At 41.5% G+C, this 22,417-nt stretch overlaps 1 protein-coding gene across 1 annotated transcript; it reads right to left on the bottom strand.

Annotated features, from left to right (window-relative positions):
- Positions 1 to 10,792: 10,792 nt before the first annotated feature.
- On the bottom strand, positions 10,793 to 20,898 carry htr7c (5-hydroxytryptamine (serotonin) receptor 7c; the record flags this gene model as incomplete). Its single annotated transcript, XM_080852613.1, has 2 exons — positions 10,793 to 11,543; positions 20,432 to 20,898. The coding sequence occupies 2 exons, from the start codon at positions 20,896 to 20,898 to the stop codon at positions 10,793 to 10,795; spliced, it is 1,218 nt and encodes a 405-aa protein (XP_080708739.1).
- Positions 20,899 to 22,417: the final 1,519 nt, after the last annotated feature.

Genomic DNA, 22,417 nt, shown 5'->3' with positions numbered 1-22,417 from the left:
GCTCTTGAAGTAGACTCAATGACAAACTGAGTTTTTCCTAAAATATGTAATGTACTTGATGTAATCCTTTGCAATATACAATATGTGTGCACTGCTAACGTGACCTGGAAAATCTTAATTCTGTATTCGGTGTCAACACTGGGCCCACAACAGTCACTGAGAAGGTGGTCCACCGGTTAAACATTCAACATTTACATGCACGGAGCACCACTGTCATCGGTTTGGTTCTCAAATTGTATCCATGAATATAGGATTAGAGCTCTAATCCTTTTACGTACTCTTTGATTCGCAATGCTAGTGTGAAGATAGGTTTGTTTAACATTTTCTACTCTTCCTGTCAAGGTCATTGTAGTGTTTTATTTCTTAGACCACTAATCTCCCTTGCCCTCCTCTGTATAATTTCTGCATTTTGGTGAGTACAAGAACATTTTAAATGCCCCCCCCCCCCTCTCCTCTAAGACCTTAAATTAATATATAATTCGTACAATTCGGTACAGATAAATGACCATGTTGTTTAAGGTTCGTGAACACATTGAACAATTTCTGTACATTTTTTCACATAAAATCAATTAAAGAAATGTTAAGACACAAAAAGCAAATCACTGCAAAAATGTCATGTAATGCAATCAGATCACATGTTTACCTCCACTACGACAATTTTTGTAATCCTGTAAAAAAAAAATGTGTAATCAGATACAACATAGAGAAAAGTCTGAAACAGAGATATCATTGTAGTAGTTGTCACATAACACAATTCGAGAATTTAAGAGAAACAATTATGCCAATTCATTCTTCATTGTTGCAACCTCACACCAGATGATAGATGTATTTGACACTTTGCTTGTGGGGGAGAGCACAAGCTGATGGCAGCAACTAAGTTTTCAGCAACTATGATTTCAACAACTATGTTTTCAGCAACTATGTGCCTGGCTGAGGCTAGCATACAATGGAGCCAATCCTTATGTAAGAGAGCAGAAAGGACAGGGCATTCACAACCACACTCATCAGAAGTGTGAAAAGTAACACCTTCCTTCCTTCTAGCTGTTCAACGATTGTGGCTGTCCAGTATATATACAGTATATATATTTATTTATTTATAAATATATATATATATATATTTCAGTGGTGGTGGTGAGGTACATTATTTGAGAAGTGCAACTGGACAAACACAATTTCAAATACAAACCAAGTAACAAGAAAGGAGAGAATATGGAAATGCAATATTAACCATTTTCCCTTTAAATACTTTACACTTGCCATGTCTAAGTGTCACTATATTTGCGCTAACTCTAATGTAATGAGCATTACATGCTCTTTAGGGAAGCTCGATACATTATTCACTTTAATGCCATGCACAGCCATGCACAGCCATGCACTGAGTGTGTGGAGGAATTTGATCAACATGAGAGTGCTGTTGAATAACACCACACTACTGAATTCTGGTTCCATGCTTCCCTCCCCATAATATACACAGGGTTAAACTTCAAAGTAATAACCATTCTTCAATGGAGAACACACTGTGCTTAACAATCAGACGTCTCACTGCACTTTATTGCACTTTGTTATTAGAGGGCCGTACAGCAAAACCCTCTTTGATGCAGGGCAAAAAGAAACTGGCATTATTTAATACAGAGAGGCGAGTTCTCAGACATAATGGGCAGATTTTATGATGAAAACCATATGGGGAGATGCAGTCTTAATGTATAGCATTTGTGAATGTGTGAATATTTACCCACCCGATTTACAGTATGTGACAGCCTCTCCCACTAATGTGCCAACATCCTCAGTTGTGTAAATCCGTCATGACAAGGAATTCAAACATTGTCCTTCCAGGATGTTTTTTTCATGTGCACTACATGACCTATAATAATAACTGCAGTGTTCTTTGCATAGCACATCATAAGATGTTTGGCATTGCGGATAATAATGCTGTCAATCAAGCAGAGGCGTCCTGGGGAAACAGTGACCTCTGTGCATTTGTGAAAAGCTCATGTTCTTCCTTTCACGGCTCGCCATATCCCTGTGCACTCTACTCAGTATTGGCTATGCTCTTCTTGTCAGCCACTTTGGTCTCTATGACCTTCTATTCCACTAGATGGAATCCCTTGCAAAATCCCTTTGCTGAGCTAGAACAAATCAAATATTTATTCTGGTAGCGTTGTCATTCTGGGAAAGATTATGGCTTCAAATCCAGGGGTAAAGTATACATTTTGTTTTGCGGGGAGAAACTGCTTGACCTGGTGAGGGAAGTGGCAGCTCTGACTCCTGTCGCGAATGAGTGACTGTGATAATGATATCACAGATGAGATCTCCCGCACTAAACCTGATGTCTTTTCCCCGTGGACATGAGCATGACTGAAGAGAAGTTTTTTCGCATCAATTTTAAGGCTGGGAAATGTACAGCCATGGTTGGATTGCACTCTCCCATGTTCAGCACGTGTACTCTCATGTCTTAAAATAACCTTGACCAAAATAAGCTTAACCCTGAACTGAACTGGGCTCAAATCAGATTTATTGCTTAAAATGGACTTCAGCAGTCCCTGTGACTTTTTCTTCCCATGTCCATTTCAACAAATTGAAACCATAAATACATGGACAATGCTCCACTAATTTGTATTTGTGTGTGTGTGTGTGTGTGTGTGTGTGTGTGTGTGTGTGTGTGTGTGTGTGTGTGTGTGTGTGTGTGTGTGTGTGTGTGTGTGTGTTTCTCTCGATTGTTACCCGCATGTTGCATCCCACCAGGGTCATTTCCCTCATGACGCGCAGTTCATTTCACCAGATGATGCAGGTACTGTTCTGATATTTGTCAGATGAGCCTGAGCTGTCCCAGAACCCAATCTGCTCTTTTCTTTTGAAATGAGAATGTTCCTGTGATTCACTGTTCGAAATGCTTATTTAGTTAACTGGACAAAGCCACATTTACGAAACACATGTGGTCATAATGACACTGTTGAAGGGATGGCAACTGGTTAAGCACCAGTACCTTGCAAAACCTCCATAGCACACACTTCGTATAAGAGCCTATATCTTAAAATATGTTACTGTCAAACTGATAGTATTTCCTGTAGCAGAAGGAAATCTCTCATTGTAATTTAGATTTGCTATCATACAATGCACATGGACTGGATCTTTTTGGTCAGTCATACTGGGACAATGGGTCATTTTTACAAAATTATTTAAGAATGCTTGTCACAGCTTCATGTTTGTTTGCTTGTTCGCTCTGTCTTGGCCTTTAGAGACCAATGAGAACAATCAGCCATTAATAGGCTGTAATAGGTGGAGTGTATTCCTGATCTATTTAAAAGGGAAAACTCGTTTTCCCCAGAGGAACATTGCCAAAGATATTTCATGTCAATTAAAGGGAAAGCAATTTACACAAAGATGCACCAGGGTTGTTGCCCATGCAATTTAACTGACCTGAGGGCAGTGTGCAGTTTGAATGAAAGTTTCATTCGGATTAATTTCCTAAGGTCAGCCTTGACATAGAAGGAGGTGAAACAATGAATGAATGAAACAAACAAAATTAAAAGGTGACCAGGGGTGTTCAAAGGAAGTCAGTCAGAGTTCAGTATCCAACTCAAGCTGTTTGTAGAGATAATTAAAAGATAAAGCAACCAGGGCATTTGTTTTAGATCCACTGGACAAATGCAAGCAGTGAAACTTGTCTGAAATTAGAAGTGTACTTTTAGACTCTTAACTAAGCCCCTTTAAGGCCTGCCAGCCCCTCAGGCACTATAATTGTCTTTTCTGGGAGCTGTATATAAGCTGTATTTGAGCTTCTCAGCAAGTTTGCTTAGCAATCAGTAAAGTGAATTTCAATTGAAGATGAGAAAATTGTCCTTGAAAAGTATAAAGAAGTCTCCATAGTAACCTCATACATGTATCTTCCTTCATAGATATAGATGACTTTAAACGCTGACACTCACATAAGATACATTGTCAAGCCCTGGACTCTGAAAATGCTCCCAAAACACTCTGAAGAAAGTTTCCATTTCCTTTCCTGGTCAGCCTCCTCTGTAACATTTGGCCAGGGAGCAAATCAAATTACGTGGAAGAACAGAACCCTGACAACAGTGTGGATCAGAACCAATGAGGCCTGACAACAAAGATGTTCCAGAGTGACTGCCGCTGTGACCAGGTGTGACAGCTGGTGCACTCCCCTGGAATAATGCACCGGCTCCGGTCTCCACAGTGTCAATTAGTTGCCTTGCTGCTTTTAAACCACCTAACCGGCCAGGGAACATTTTTCCTGGCGCACAGGTCAAATCGGTGTTGTAAAGTGAATGGTAGGTGGATAAGTTGCAGTGGGTTAGAATCTGGGGTGATTACTCTTGATGAATGATTAGTTAAATATGTCAGCTAACAAGACTGTTGTGACTGACTTCTCTTTATGGAGTTTTTTTCTGTCAACCTCGACCCTGAAATGATCAACCTGAATTGAAAAATGTTGTACAGACTGTTCTCCCTCCTGCGTTCCGATTGATCATGATACATCACAGAGTGCAGTGTAAAGGCTGATGTGGATCTGTGGAAGCAAGCACTTCTGATATTACAGAGGACCTTTGGGATCAATTTGCTTGCTTTGGGCTTGGCCCACTGTTTCATTGGCAACGGGCTACACAGAGCTGTGTACATGCAACAACCCAGATGCTCTGCTTAGTTTGCTCATCAGTTTGCTTGCTAGTGAACACACATACTTATAATATGCATACTTTACTTGGTGTACTTAAAAGCATCTGCCAAAGGAATGCAGAAGATGGTGAGGGTGATAAATATGTTGTCTCAGGAAAACACTGATGAGAATGAATGTGTTTGCATCGTACTTTCATCCATGAAATTATAAGTGATGAGAAATAAATAGGAATAAGCAAAGAGGTGGGATGTTGTAATATGTTGTAACTTACTTTGACAATAAAAAAAGCAAATGGACAAGTGGCCAGCAAACAGCAGCATATTGAGAAGGTTTGCAACTTACCTTTTTTTGTTTTTCTTGCCACCATAATTGTCACAGGTTGAGATATGGTGCAATATGTTTGGGAAATGTCATAATGACATATTCCGGGTAATGTCATCGCTACTTGTAACCTGCAACCTGTAATGATCTAACATGCCACCTGTGTCCTGTCTTTTTTTTTAAATTAGTAATGTTACTTAGTGAAGCCTGCCTACTGCTCCCAGCTCAGTTTTTTCGCTTTAGTCTATAATAACTTTATAACTTTTCACAATGCGGGTGGGTAAGAGGGGGGAGTAGAACTATAGTGGCAGTGCTAAAACTGGACGTTAGGTTAAGTGTCATAAACAATAGCAAAGCTGATGTTGCCTTGTCTTAGTATAGCAATCCCCTAGTGGCCAATGCTGATAAAGGCTGGTCGAATGGTTTCAAAATGAACCCAAACTCTACACCCAGTAGGATGCAACTACTGGAAACAATCCCCAATGGGACGAGGCCAAACCCTATTGACAAAGTGGATGTATGTGACAGCTACTTTTTAATTATTTTCTGAGTGTGTGGTATGCTTTTATGTCCCGTCTTATGTTAGCATGAAAAAAAAATCCATTTACTTTAATGGATCGCACGCCCAAAAAAATACACCTGTAGTTGTCAACTCTGTCCTACTATCTGCGACGGAGTGACCAGTGATACAAACGAAATGATTTTGGTATCATTCTAACATGCTTGCCTATAATTTGTTCTTGCTGTTGTTTTGTGTCATTATATTTTTGTGAATATTCCTAATACCTTACAGCTCTACAATTTAAACCTCAATGCTTTCACAGCTAAGGCGACACACTTTCACATTTTGTCATCTTTATTCATAGCTACTGACTTTACTGAAAGGGGAAATGAGAATCAGTTCCTACCAGTCCCCTTAATCAGTGTCATATGTGCAGGTACTAAGTGTGTGTGTGTGTGTGTGTATGTGTGTATGTATGTGTGTATGTATGTGTGTATGTGTGTGTATGTATGTATGTAATAATCTAACATGCCACCTGTGCCCTGTCTTTTTTAAATTAGTAATGTTACTTAGTGAAGCCTGCCTACTGCTCCCAGCTCAGTTTTTTCGCTTTAGTCTATAATAACTTTAAAAAACCTTCAAAAAAAGGATCTCATAGGGCACTGGATGACATTCAGGAGAGTATCAATGAACTGAAGTTTTATAGAAAAGCCATTTTCAAAACACCGCATCACTGACCAGGATGTATGTACTGTATGTATGTATGTATGTATGTATGTATGTATGTATGTATGTATGTATGTATGTATGTATGTATGTATGTATGTATGTATGTATGTATGTATGTATGTATGTATGTATGTATGTATGTATGTATGTATGTATGTATATATGTATGTATGTATGTATGTATGTATGTATGTATGTGTGTGTATTTGTTTTATTAACCTCAGCTTCTGACAACTGAGTAGTTAAAACTGAGACGATCATTCATATTTTACTCCTTTGAGGAGGCTTTACTACGCACTGTTTAATATTTCATCTTAATGGCACTCAGACAGCAGCCGTGATTTGAACAAGCCCTTACCAGCAGTGGCTTTACTGCTAAATATACTCACACACATGATGGAGCAATACTCATTTCATATTGATATAGTTAGAAATGACTTCCCAGGCATTTATATTTTGATTCTGTATTCCATTGTGATTATAACTGAAGAATTTCCAAGGAATCACTGGTAGCGAGACTGTTATCCAGGGAACTATAGGTAACACCCTCTACACTACACAATGTAGGAAGAGCTGCTTTTTTTCCTGCCAGTGTCTTTTACACATACCAACAGTATAATTTGTTGAGACCGGGAAAACATTCATTTTTCTCCGTTGTCTTATCCATGTTTTCTCTTGAGGCGCAGGATAAGTGCCTATATACCATACCATTAATGGAAACCTGTTATCTCCTGTTTGACTAATACAGTACATGGCATGTCTTTACACAGGGAACTGTTGCATCATATTTCTCCCTAACAGTCACGGTACAAAAGGGATGTTGACGTTCAAGCTGATGCAAAATAGCCTTGTGGGTGTGTGGATGTGTGTGAATGTGTGTGTGTGGGGTATGTGTGTGTGTGTGTGTGTGGTGGGGGGGGGGGGGGTATGTATGTGTGTGTGTGTGTGTGTGTATTTGTGTGTGTGTGTGTGTGTGTGGGTGGGTGTGGGTGTGGGTGTTGTGTGTGTATGTGTGGATGGCTGAGAGCCTCCTGGACATCTCAGTGAAAGCACGACACTCACCATCTGGATGGTGGAAGAGGGAATTAAGATAACGCTTAATGACCAGCTGTCAGAAGCGCTGTTGCAGCTGATAAAGGCAGCGCCGCTGACGCAGAGGTTGAACATGTCTGGCTGTTAACCCTCCTTTGACGGGAACACAATTCCTAGAAGTTCTGCAAATACAGCATTTCAATTTCAACCCGTTATGTGAGATGGAGGGGGAAAGAACACACTACTTAAGGTTTTCATTCTTTGTCTGTTTTGTCGAAGGAGACTTCATGGTGATAGACCCCTTGCTGTTTTCATGAAAAGCATGCGGTTTCCTGCACCAATTAGCCACATTTAGTATATATGTTATTTCCAGTGTTGGATCAAGTTGAACAAATTGTTGTCTCGGTGCCATTGGCTAAGGGCTGTAACCGTGGGTGGACCTTCCTGTTCTGGATCTCACTAGATAAATTGGATTACTTGATGACTGACAGCAAAAGGGACATTTATAGCACCTTCTGGCAGGATAGGAGAATGAGGGTCAAAATCAGAATATATTTTCATTGGCAAAACAGTAAATTATGTTAATTATTCTGCAATATGTGAGTACTGTGGCAGCAGAGCGCTCTCAGTTTCTACAGGGGCTTGAGAGAGGAGGGTCGGCCAAAGAGAACATATCAAGCACCCCAGAGCACCTTTTCAAGTCTGTCATCCTCACTTCCTCTTTGTCCTTTGCTGACCTCTGACGAACCCCTCTGAAATGCCTCTCCATTCCCATTGTAATAAAACAACACTCTCACTGGCTTCCCCTCCAACCCGGGTTCCAATTCAAATCACGCGTTTGCAAGGTTGTTTCTTTGAATGTTTCAGCAGCGCTGTTTGTACTGTAAATTGCGATGGAATAAGAGAGGCGGTTTTAAATAGGGCATTTACTCCCCTGGTCGTGTGCTTCGAGGCAAGCAGCGATGGCAGCCACTCCCCTGGGCAGCATGTGTGGCAGACTCATCTGTTTCTGTCACATTCCCTTTGATGAGCACCCATCACATGTTCAGCTCCCCTCCTCCAAACCCCCAAACCTTTACCCTCAGTCCCCCTAATGGTGACACACACATTTAGGCAAGCCCTGCAAACTGTGCACTGACATGCAGGCGGGGTTGTGCGGAGGGCAGGGCTGGGGCTGGGGCTGGGGCTGGGGTTGGGGTGGGGGACGGTGATGAGGCGCCTCCATCTCAACACACATACCTTGAGCGTAACACCCAGTGACAGAGAGGATACTGGGAGAGGACAGGCAGCTCCTCTGGGGCAGTGCTTGTCTCTGAATGAATAGGAGATGTCAGCATATTCGTGTTGTGATTATATTTTAATTTGGGGGTTGGGGCTGGGGAGGGATTTGGGGGGAGCTTGCCCCCCTTTCAGCATCCTTCGCTGCACTCATGCACTGTATTATACAGCCAACCTCTTCATTTTGTCCTGATGCACAATGCCTACCTTTCCCCCCACCCTTGAGGTTTGCGGAAGAAGGGCTAGACAGCTGCCATACAACGTCTGAATAAAATATTTCTGCTGCAGGCAGGTCTAGCATAAAAGGGACTTTTTGGGTCATGGTCTCTTTTAAAAGATGCTGAGGCAGCAGGGCTCTCTGTGGCTTCAGATGGGCCTAATATCCCCTCTGCTCATTGTCATGAGGAAATCTTTAAATGTCTACGCTAAGATTGGAGGTTTCACTGGGGATTTTGTTTTGCTTCTGCTTGTTTTTTTTACAATTTTCCTGAGAGTGTGGCACTGGCACTGGAGCATCTCAATTTCTGAAAATCCTGTATTATGTATGACGCACAAGGCTCAGACGTTTTAATATGCTGTGCTTAGATTACACAATGCACCGAGCATATATCAGTGTTAGTGATCATAAGACTCAGAAGAAATAATTGTCCTTCTCATTATAAAAACCATCCAGTCTTGTTTGTGCTTACACTATTATAACTGATATTAGTACTAACACTTAAGAGAAGAATGAAGAAACACATAAAAAAGAAGAAACTAAGAAATACAAAACAAAAACTTGAATCACTGTGTTTGCTATAATGTATTGATAAAAATGGAGGTAGAAACAGAACAGCATTTTAGACGCAGTTGTTAGACCACAAACACAATGCATGTTTTCAGAATGATGAACTTGCAGCTCAAGATTAAAACAAATATCATGTATGGCCACTTCCTGCCATAACTCCATGATAGTAGATAGCAATACCTGTTTCAGCCATAAAAATGGACAGTTTTACAGCCATACTCTTACCATGTGCTGTAAACATCACTGCACTAATAAAATTGTTACCACATATTACATAAAGGGCAATGAAACATCAGCTATAAAACACCATGACTGCTGCATGGAGAGACCTGGCACATAGCTCCCCCCACCACCCACCTTCCACCTCTTCCAGCATGGCAACATTACGTGGTAATGTGTCGAGCCATTTCGAATTTGTGTATTGTACAAGTGCCAAGCGTGTCTATTTTGATCTTCTCATCTTGTGAGGTAATTGAAAGCATGGCAGGGGGAAAGTGTGAGATTCACATGGCTTAAACTTCGATTAGCACAGGAAGAACCGACATTCACTTGAATCTGTCCAAATGTAAATCATCCGACTGAGTTTGACGAAATGTATATCCTGCAGGATAATCCTGCCATTTGTAGACCCAACATTCTAGAATGATTTGATGGGATTTAGACAGTTCATTTTGTTCCAGTCCTTAAATGATAATGACATACAGACATACAATGATAGAGGATATAGGCTACTGTAATGGAGTGAATCCTGTCTTATAAATTCATTCATTTTATCTATACAAACAGTTTGAAGCTGATGTCATAATATCAATGTTGTTAGATGTGTGTTGTTTCGAACATTATACTGAAAGGCTACATACATCTGATTCGGTGGCACAAGTTTTGTATACAGCATAGTGTAATTATATTTACCAACATACACATTTATTTGAAAAAATATATGTACACGCTATGCAAAAACGATATATTTAACTGCCTCTTCTCTGTAAATACATTTTGGTTGATGTGCCCACAGCAACTTCATTAAACATTAAAGGTTTGGTGTTAAATAACACCTTCAATAGTTTGGCAAATGACCTGCACCTGAACTCCTTTGTATTTACAGTTTATGGTAAAGAGTCAGAGGCATTCTGTGCATGTGTGTGTGTGTGTACGTGCCAGTGCATGTTTCTGTGTGGAACATACGCCACAAAGCCCTGTCATCTCCAATAGCCCATCAAAGACAACTTCTGGTTGGCGGCCTCCAAAAATAGACTGTGTGACTCACAGGGACACTGAGGTGATCGTTCCGTCTGTGCGTCGCCCTCCCCACAGAGCCCACGGCCCTTCCGTTCTTCCGATATCAATCAGCGCCGGTTTACCTATTCATCCCCCGTTACACAATCCCCTGAGTCTGCCATATTGACTGCTCTTCTCCCTGACTCTTCGACTGGAAAAACAAAAACAACAACAAGGACCCGGTCCCCCAAAAAACGTTGGAGCGAGCTTACGTTTCCCGCCAGGCCAGTGCCTACACTCTCAGTGCCTCGTGCACGCCCACCGCCGACAGCCGTCTGTTGATGTTGCGGTAGCGACAGCGCAGCAGGTCGCGGTAGGTGGAGCGCAGGTCGCGGTTGAAGAAGGCGTAGATGAAGGGGTTCATGAGCGAGTTGGCGTAGCCCAGCCACAGGAGTGTGCGCTCCAGCCAGATGGGCACGCAGCTGCACTGCACGCCGCAGATGAAGGGCCGCACGGTAGTCAGCATGAAGAAGGGCAACCAGCAGATGCTGAACACGCCCACGATCACGCCCAGCGTGGTGGCAGCCTTCTGCTCGCGCTTGAAGATGGAGATATTGTGCCGCTGGTGGGTCAGCAGCCGTGACAGCACAGCGCACTCCTCTACCATGCCGGACGCCGGCCCCTTCAGGCCCTGCATCTTGAGTGCCTCGCTGCCCACCGCCACTGTGGCCAGCTCCTCGCGGTGCGAGAAATTTATGGAGCGGTGCTTGGCCCCACTCTTGCGCGCCGCCTTAAAGATCTTGTAGTACATGACGAGCATCACTAGCATGGGGATGTAGAAGGCCAAAGCCGTGGAATAGATGGTGTAGCCCAGGTCCTGGCTGATCAGGCAGACGCCGGCTGTGTGGATGTTCTTGGCCCAGCCACAAAACGGCGGCAGGGTGATGGATGCCGACGCCAACCACACGCCCAGGATCATCTTGGCCATCAGCTGGCCGTTCTGACGGGCCGGGTATGTCAAGGGTCGGGTGATGCCCAGATATCTGTGACAAGAGAAAACCACATGACTCAGTAAAGGCCTCATTAATGTCTTGTGATATCGGAGGAGGTGAAAAGTTCAAAATCTGCATACATAAACTGTGCCAGCTGCTATCATTGTGTAGTCAACCATTCCTGGCGCCACAGGTGTATAATTGACTCCAGATGGTTGAGAAAACACCAAAACAAACATGGGAAGATGGCTTTACTACTACTACTTACACGCCTCCATTTTTGTGATAGCACTTAAAAACCCATCTGAGAACTGTCTGAAATTTGAGTTCTAATGGCTGCGGGCTCTGCTTTTTTCTGCTGACCTCAAAATGTGCTAGAGCATCCAGCTATATTACTCAAGTATCTCCTGTTGTTCACATCAAAGGTTTATGCAACAGAGAGTTAGCTGAAGGGGCAGCCTTGTCAGCAAGCTGTCAGGTTAAGTGCAACCTCCTGTGACTCCATAAGGAGATGTGACTTCTTTCACTGTGGGAGATGATATGGTGGTTGAAGACACGGCCCTAATAAAAGCAACTCAAGGGTTTTCTGTAAGAGAGAATATATTAGAATATACCTTGAGTCTATCAGTCACATGTACTATTTTTTAAGGTAAAGGTTGTTTTTTCCTTTTCAAAAAAGTGTGAGGTTGGTTGTCAATCATGTTCTGACGAGAAACAAGAACAGGGAAAACCTGTGGTGAAATGCTAAAGGCAATGGTAGGTAAAGTAACAAGACTAAAGAAGTATTATTCTCAGCAAGATTTGTCTGTGTAGCGTTTACCTAGAGTTTAGATGTAAATGTTTTTTCTGGGGAGAAATACTGTATAAATCACCTTCATGAAACATATGCCCAAGCAAATACATGGTGTATGTGTGACATGATTATCTGCATCATTATGACACATAATAAAAGACATATTCACACCAGACAGTCAGCACCTGTAAATATTTCTCCAAATATGATCCAAATCCTCTACCTGTTATATTTTTCTACAGTTCTGTTTTCATCCAATAAACATCTTCTCTAATGTCTCTAAGCATTTAAATCCCTGAAATGCACATGCTTTTTACATAGCGACCCAAATGATTCATACAATCTTCTTCTACAGAGAGTGGGTTCAACTCACTTTTACCATAGGTGTCAGCCTCTAACACACTCCACCATCCTTTCCCTGTAGGCCATGATATGGTCTCTATCTCACAGCGTCCTCCCAGGCCTAATGGAGAATCCATTTTGACATAAACTAGACACCAGCAGCAAAGTGAACTTTTTCTAACCCAAGCACCACTCAGTTTCTGTCACGGGCCATTTGTGGACCTTATTCACCCGGAGACGCCTTGCGTTGGAAAACCCGGGGAAATGTTTTAGTGTCTGATGCACTGAAACAGACGGAGAGTGAGTCTATGAAAGTAGAGCTGAGCCATAAAAGGGTGAACACACAAATTTGGCTGCGGCTGTGTAGTCTAATGGACAGGTATAGGTCTCTCTCTCTCTCTCTCCCTTAGAACGTTTTCATGTTTCATCTACTGGCCTCCTATCACTTCACATCTATGGCGTCGTGTTGTGCTGCCTTTGTTTGTGTACCTCCACTAGGTACAGGCTGAGGTTAAGAGCGGCGAGCAGCGGGGGATAGTATTGACTCAGATCTCCACCGTCTCCACACATACATCTCCTTCACATAAACTCAGCCTGTGAGTCATCCTTAAGTGGCTCGGCTTGGTCTGAGTGACCTTGACTGCGTCCCCCCATCCCCCATCCCCCACCCCACCCCCTCCAACAACACCTATTTGTGCAGCTCTACTCCATCACAGAAATCTCTTGTGCGTCATAGACAACCTGCACACATGTGTGTGGATCATTCACACCCTGTTACACCAGTGAGTTTTATGTAGGCTCTGATGGAAATTCCTCGATAGTGAATTCCCCTGACATCTGTTGGATATGGACTCGGCTTCATGCTCATGGGACTGTGAATGACCCCTTGCATATAACATACGTGATAAAGTGGCCAGCCTGGGCTTATTTTTGGCACAGACGTCTGTGTAGACAGCGAGGTTTGTGCACTCACAGGCTGTGCTAAAAAGTGCTATCTTGCGGTCCAAGATAAAACCTTCAACCTACTCTGGAGCGAGCTGAAAACGATCCATAAAGGGAATTAAAAATAGGAACCGAGGCCAAAAGTGCACCCTGAAGTTTATGGTTTCTGTGTGTATATGTGAGCAATTATTTAATATTTACCCTCACAATATAGGTAAGTCAAGTCAACCCTTAATGGTGCAATGCATGTCTATCAGATATCCCTCCATCTGTCCTTAAGAGAGATGTATAAATATAGGTTATCTCCTGATCCCTTAACTAATACACTAAAAGCATTTACCGTATAACTGAGCATTATGCAATAGCCAAACAATACATTTTAGAAATGAATGCACCAATGGACATTATTACACTAACACAAAATCACAATGGTTATACAAGATTTCCTTAATAGATGTTTGAAGTACGCAGAACAAACTATTCCATGTGTTGGAATACTAAACACATGTTTATTAGAAGACAGGTATGATAATAACTGATACATTTGGCATAATTAAACAGCTAGCTATGTGTATTGTGGGACTGTAATCCTTACTTTAAACAATGTTCAATCATAAATTTGACCATTATTATATATTATTGTTAAGATATCGTCTTTTTCTACTCCAGGCAAGCATTTAGCATCTTAAATATACAACTCTTAATCAAAAGTAGCCTAGCACAGTTCAACCTTTTCTTAACAGCTTACTTTCAGTTTACTACAAGGAAGTTGTGGTCAAATAGAAGGTCAAGCGAAGTGTTACTTTTCCAAAGGCAACATGCTCTCTTCACTGAAAGGTGTTTAATTTTGTACAAACCCGACAGATTAGATAAGGTTGCCAGATGTCTACTGTCTGCCGTATGATAACAGCTTTATTCAGTAAGACATTACTCTCGCCCCTGTCCTAGTGTTTGCCCTACAGGAGGGCTACTCAAGCAGCCATTCTATCACAGTAGATAGAGTGATAACTGCTGTTCGTGTCAAATCGTGTTGAGGCTTGCATGTGTCAACACATAAAGGGGAAGCTAAGTAAAAGCCAATTTGCTCACAGTTCAATCATGTAAGTAAATATGAACAGATAGGAGTAAGACTAAATGAAATCAATGGTCACAAACTTTTTTTTTTTTTAAGTTAAAGGATTCACGTTTCCAATGGTTACTACTATATCATCAGCAGACCTGACTGCTCACTAGTCTAACCCTGATCCTGAATGCTGGATGTCTATGTAATGAAGTCGCACATGCATACTGCAACATCCTCAAGCTTAATACACACACACAGCAAAGTCCTGTAAAGCACTGCCAAGAAATGTATGTCTGCCGTGTCTCTGTGTAATTGACTATGAAAATAAACTCCCTGAGGTAATTGCATTCTAAATTCAAATCAAATCCAAACAGATGTGTTTATCAAGGGATATTCAGGCAATTTTCTGGTACCTGTTTATCTACGCTACCAGTTTGTGCCATTATTTGGATATGCCTGCAATAACGTTGCACAGAGACACATATGGAATGAGCATATGTATAATAGAAATATTCTTAATCTCCTCATATTTCTAACTTGATTTGTTGATCTGATTATCTAATTATTTGAACATGGGTTGCTCGGAAGGATAACAGTGCCTGTGAAAGAATCCCAAAGGGAATCACCAAGGGTTCACATGGACATTGTTTCCTGTTTTGAACACTGCCAGTCCATGTGTGTAGCTAGGGGTCCAGCCTTTCAGACTTGAGGTACTATGTCTGAAATGGAAGTGGCAGGAATACAAAAACATAGGTTGTGTCAAAGGTTTGACCTCTGACCGCTCAGCATCTTCTGTGGCCTTAGGCATTCCATTCTGCAAAGTCGACTTTCAAGTAACCTTTTCTCTGGTGCCCAGATTATGAAAACTGTTCACCTGATGCACAGTGTTATGACTGTCTGTTTTTTGTCTGTCATGCCAACACTGCAAACGGTGTGAATTCACCACCAAAGTGTCTGGTAGTATTTGGTCTGGTAGTATTTCCACCCAGTGTATATATATTCTTACACTTTGATGCAAACTTAAGTAACAAACAAGCCCCTATGGAGAGCTGATAATTCGCTGCAGGAGGGTCTTACAGCAATCATACTGTGCTAAACTGCATTTACTAAAATGACTGTCCATGGTACAACCAGAAACAGACATTAGTGTCCACCAGAGCTCTTTTTCTTCAGCTGAATGAACTAACTGACTGTGGCATCAACAGTTAAAAAAACAAAGACCATCCCTTTTCAAAAAACGGTGGCAAATCTTTGGCAGCATTCTCCTCTGGGAAGCTATCATGTGTATTTGCTGTGAAGGGCTTGACTTTGTTTTTAATAACATCACATGGATTAACGAGAAGGCCATTTGTAAAACAATGTTTGAAAAATGTGACGATGAGATCAAGGAAATTGCATGAGGTGGAAGTTAACATAGAAGCAAAGCCGCTAAATGTCACGTTTACAGTGAAGGATGATCTGGCTGATGAGGAGCATCATTAACATATTTGCATGGTTCAACAGGATGGGGAAAAGATGGATTAGTGTAATGATCCTTGCCCAGGGAAATAACAAAGCTGTCTGTCTCCCTAACTTGGAATGCTGAAATGGCAGTAGTCCCTGCTTTTAACTTACAACTTTTTTGCTTACAACATCCCCCAAAAGAATACTGAATCTTTCACTTCAATAGGCAATAAAGAATAAGGGCCTTGTGTGTGTGGCGTATACTTGTTGTATGAATTTTTGAGGAGGGATTAACACTGATGTAGGTTAATACGTGCTTGAGGGAAATACTGCCAGGGTAAGGAAAGGGGATGACGAGATAACATGTAAGACAGGAAGTGCATGTTTTCCAGTATGTGTGTATGTGTGTACCACTCACCGGCAGACCAGCATGTGTGTGTAGCGACATGAAAGTAGCAAGACTTTTTTTTAAGTAAAAATTGTTTTTTTTTGGGCTGAACAATGAATACAAAGCATTCAGCACAAACAGGAAGAGGCAGGTAGCATCTATCATTTCTGGCAATGACCCTTAATATGTGTGTGGATTGATGCATTTAATTAATTATTGCAACAAAACTAAATTTGCATTAGTGCATAAAAAGACAAAACTTAAAAATATTTAAATCCAATGTGCAAATGGATCTATTAGGGCACCAATCTCACTAGAATATTTTTACGGATATCCTCAACAAGCCATCAAACCAGATCACTGCAGGAATACATTGTCGTTAAGAAATCTTAGTTCTACTGAGTAGAGCATTAAGTACAGCAGAAGAACAGAATGCTAAAGGTCGCTCAAAACATCTATATTTGCCTCAAGCTCCACCATATTGAACATTTTACCAGGTAAATGACATTCTAAATGTCCCAGTGTCTGACAATGTAATTGTTCACCCTAACATACCCCTCCATCCACCATGGGGGAAATATAAATGAGGACAGCATACCTGGGCCACACACTCACCCCAGCTTGACCTGCCCACATCTTTCACCTTCTCAGCACAGTAAACACGTCCACGGCAACATCTAATTGTAGCAAAAATAGGTGACTTCCTGTGAACCTTGTACCTACAGCATCCATTATGAAGGACAGCAAAAATATGAAACATGAAGACAAATGCTCAAGCTGTCTTTTTTACTGGTGGCTTTTGATGAGTTGAACAATTGCAGTTGCAGGTGGAAAACTAACAGACCTATTCTCTGTTGGCATCCACACACAGTTGAAGTAGCTGCCCCAAATAATCCTAAAGCAGCCAAAAAGTTTGAAGATCCGTCTTATTTCACTGTCAAATTTTGTGTACTGACTGATAATTACAAATGATTATACTGCCCCCACCCCCCTCCCACACACACACACGTAGCCAACTTGCTATGAACAAGCACCACACAGTTATATTTAAATTACAACTTCTTTCCTTCTTGCATCAGCAATACCATTTCTCTAACTGTTTGCAAACTGGTTACCGCCATAATTCTCCTGCATTAACACAGATTTCCTAATCCAGGCAAAATCACTTCAATCCAGTTCCCCTTGAGCTCGACCTGTCTACTGGCTCAGAGGGAGCAATCCCAGACCGACACAACGCTTAGCCTCATACATGCTGGGTCACCCAAATCCCAGGTGTGCCTCGCTACAGAGTGAACTCTTTCGAGCCGTCCATCTGGTGCTACAATAAAAAAAGGTGCACAATGTCAATGCACCAATACGCTTACGCAGTGACATAGATAAGTACAGCGATGAACACACAGGCCGGACTGAGAGACCCTGTGGTATCCTGGGAAACCTTTTTTCCGCAGTTCATTTAGAGTCAGGCAGTCAAGAGGGTTTCTTTCTCATTTGCAATTTTAATGTGATCTTTCTAAATCCCTGATGACTACTTATACCGAACATTCTCTCTTTTTTATATATTTCCCTTTTAAGTAGCGTCAAGTGTGTGTGTGTGTGTGGGGGGGGGGGGGGTCACTCATTCCAAATGTGGTGCATGCCTCTCCATCTGATTCCATTATTCATACTGGGGTTTTCACACATTCCACATAAACCACATCACACACAGGTAAAGAATTTTGCATATATACTTGTTTGTTGGTGATCTATAAACAATCACAAAGACGTCATTCTCTTTGATTCTGGAGACACCATAAATGAAAATAGCATTTGCCAAGATCATGCCCACATTATAACACATGGGATCAAACGAATCCTTGAGCAAAGGCAAAGGAACTCAGAGATCAACAACTATTTGCATTTTCTATCAACTTCAGAAGCTGGTCAAATATCCTAATTCAATCTCACAAACCCTTTTCTCTGCATCTGTCATCCTCTGAGAGCTGTTGTAAAATATTAATCTCTCTCAGAGGCTAACAGAGCTCTCACAGAGGAGAATATCCTCTTCCGGCATGCCCACTTACAAAGGTCTTTTTTAGCTCCAGAATGGTTTTGTGTTCTTGTGGCAGTCTTGGCAAAACTGACCAGCATGGTCATCCATTTGTCTGTCACGTTAATTTGGGTATACTTATTTACAGAGGTTCAGTCGCTTTCACTGTCAAATGTGTGGCCTCATGGTCCCGAGTTTGCAGTTGACAGCTAAACTCCCTCACCGTGTTTAGTGTGCAATTAAAGTCCTTTTTGGAAATGTCTACCTTTCAAAAGGAATGCCTGGGGAATGGTGATATTGACTTTGCATGCAGTGCCTCGTCTCAGACAGGGTTGTGTTTACCATGGTTGGACTGGTAAGACAGCCATAAAGGTTACATTGGGACAATATATTAAGAGCAAATGATCAATGGAGAAGCGATGTGTGAAACGTTGACAGTGAAATGTTCACAGAGGATTGCATAGCAACTGAATCCAACAACAACCTTTGACATAGGGTGTGAGGAGTTTCTCAGAATACTGCATTCAATATAACTGTATGCCAAATAATACTGCCACTAATGCCATCACTATTACTGACAGGTGAATACAATATAGTATATTGCAGGGTTTCCTCGGTTATCTTAAAAAACATCCTTGATAATGTCAGCCATTAGGGGGAGCTGTATGTCTGCCAAAAAGAACAAACATATTTCGTTTTTTCTGCATCCATAAACTAAGTGGGAAAATGTGTTATTTTATAGTACATAACTGATTGTAGAAATAAATAGAAACTCTGAAAAAAAAATGCATGCATATGTATGATTCTGGCGAGTTGAAAGTTGCAAGAATTGTAAGATACAATAAAAAGGATGTCAAATTAAGAACTAAATAAATGTCACTGTTAATGTGTGTGTGTGTGTGTGTGTGTGTGTGTGTGTTAAGGGAAAGAATGACGGATCAAGAATAAAAAAGATCCTTTTCCATTAATGTTTATGACTCTTGGGGAGGAAGCTGACAGCTGTTATCGAACAACCACATTTAAATGCTGTGAATGTCAGAGCCAAACTCTACCATGTGTTCGTATTAAATCACATTCAGAGTGTTCAAGGCTATTCACATCAGTCTGACTTTGAGGGCGCCTCCATCAGTTTAGTGCAGAATAAATTCCACTAATGAGGCATTATGAGGAAGACAGGAGGAAAGATAATCTGATCATGGTTTCCCACTATCAGGGTTTGTCTTCATTGAGGTGACTGAGGAAGAACAGTCTGATTGATCACTTGAATTTATTTCATTCAGTTTTATTGGCAAAAACATTTAACATTGTGTCTTCCTACCTTTGATATCGGGAAGGTTATCAGAGCAGTCGCACTTAAGTCAATATTGGTGAATTATTATTAAAGCCAGGCCCACATGTATTCTTCACCCCAACAAAGATGGTAATTTTCAGCTACATTTACCAGCAGCAGATATGTCAATAGAGGTTTCCAAACAATGGGTCCCTCTGAAGACTTAATTTTGCATTGTTAAAATAGTAGCCTTTTACATCTTTTGTATCTTTTGCAGTTACTTTATCTCTTAACTGGCAAGTATTAATGTATTATTACAAATGGTGGTAAGCAGGCTGTGTGAACCTCATCAGGAGGAGCAGTATGACTAACTGCATAACAACTGCAAACTTCACATCTAATGCAGTTTTAGTAATTTAGCACTGTACACACTGTGAAAGCTTATTAAGTGTTCATTGCTCACCCCCAAAAGTCTCTAATATCACTGAAGTTGCTTTTTATAACATTTATTGTACATTAATAAAACAATTTAATTTCCCTCGATCATCATTCGAAGTCCTTCAGACTATTCATCTTCCTTACCCAGTCATTACCCTATGCCATTATTTTCACATGGAGGCTACACATAAGCACATCACTGAAAGGTAATAGCCTACATCAAGTCAAACTCACCTGTCCACGCTGATCACACACAAAGTCATTATAGAAGCCGTACAACACATAACATCCATTCCGATAAAAATATTGCAAAAAACCTCGCCAAAAAGCCACTTGCCTCCTGTTAGGTCTGTTACTATAACAAATGGCATAACTACAAGTGCCACTGAGAGGTCCGCTACCGCCAGAGAAACCAAAAGATAGTTTGACGGCTGGCGCAGTTTCTTTACTACACACACGGCAATCACCACTAGCGTGTTTCCCATGACAGTTACCGCGGTGATGATAGCTAACATTGTTCCAATGAATATTTTCTCCGCGGTGTCAAAATCAAGTAATTGCTCTCCGCACGATTTGTTCTGCATGGTGGAGAGGTTTCCCGTCGTGGCAGCGTTGTAGCTTGGGTGTACGGTGTTGTTGAGAACTTCTGAATCATTCTCCCTGCTTTTAAAAGTAAGATCTACACCTGAAAAATTTAACATCACGGCACCGAACCTCCAGTGGTGTTGAAAGGGACACCTCGCCAACTATGCGTCCCCCTGGAGCGCATGGTTCACTCTTGCATCTTTGTACAAAAATGCTGTTCCTTTCCTGTACAAAAAAAATAGTTTCTGCAGCTTTGGGTAAAACACACTGAAGTATACGATCACTACCCCGTGCTGTGCAGTCTGGAGGAGGAACGAGAGTAAAGGGGGAGACAATGCTTCAATCTTGTGATAGCTTCGCTTCGGTGGTGGTGACGTCCGGAGCACCGTGCGAAAAGGGAAAGACAGAAGAACATCACGCGGTACTGTTTGAGCAGTCTATACTTAAAAAGGAAAATCCCGCTTTCCACGCATTACTATACGTTAAATGACATAGAACTTGTCATATTGTGACTGTGAACTAAATTCTAATTTGGACTATGGAAATAAAAACTTGGTGGAGGGGGGGGGGGGGGGGGGGGGGGCGGACTCCAAATGCCAGGCGCTCAATTTTTGTATCGCACTTCTCAACCACTATTCTCGTCGTGATCAATCCTTCAGGCTGTGAAGCTGTGCAAAGGGTTCGGGCTATCTCAAACTTCGAGACATCTATTTGTCAGAGGAGTTTAACCGAAATTTGAATATCCTTCTTGTGTTAATCTCGTTATTGCTTTGTAGCTTTGTAAAATAATAATAATAATAATATGAATCCAAAAAAAACATCAGTTTCCTGGCAAATCGATACTTATTGACCATTTCAGCAGTTTCCCAGTCAAGTGTATTCACATGTTAAGTGGAAACAGATGGGGGAGTAACCAGGTTGCATAAACCAGGATGTGGGAACCTTGCCTGTGGAACAGCCGTGCTCTGTTACCCTCAGGGTTCTGATGACCACAAGTTCCCAGCACACTGAAGCTGTCATTCCTCAGTGTGTGACGGCAACAGCAGTTCTCATTGGTCATTACCCTCTGTCCAACTTGATGGACTGATCGGTATTGATGTTTGTCACTGCAGATTAGCCCATATCCTTTCTGATGCTCGTGGTTACAGGCTGTCATTCCCAACGTCAAACTGACAAGTAGCAGCCCCAGTGGCGATTTTATGTGAAAATGTGTATGACGTCATGTCACCATCACAAAAGTATCAGAAATCAATAACTCTTATGATGTGAATATCAACTTAGACTATGCATGCAACATGCAGCGAATAGCATAACTGAAACAGATATCTGCAACAAATCATGCTGCTAAATGAACACAACTTTGTAAAAAGTTGATGCCCTTGCAGATTTCATTGATACATAAAATGTTGGCTTGTATACAGAAACCATTTCAGACTCCAATTTGAAACACAGGGGTTAGCTCAATGTAGTCTGTCCATACAAGTCTCTTGTCACACATCCATCAGCTCCAATATAAGAAAAGAAAAAAAAACTCAACCAATGCAGGTTATAAAGTGAACGGCGCACTGTCCAAAACATGTGTAAAGGAACACATCAGCTCAAAAGTTCAGTCGCCAATCCAGTTTACAGTGATCG

The sequence above is a fragment of the Sprattus sprattus genome (assembly GCF_963457725.1).
Source record: "Sprattus sprattus genome assembly, chromosome: 15".
Lineage (NCBI taxonomy): Eukaryota > Metazoa > Chordata > Actinopteri > Clupeiformes > Clupeidae > Sprattus > Sprattus sprattus.
This window is presented reverse-complemented; position numbering and strand designations above follow the sequence as displayed.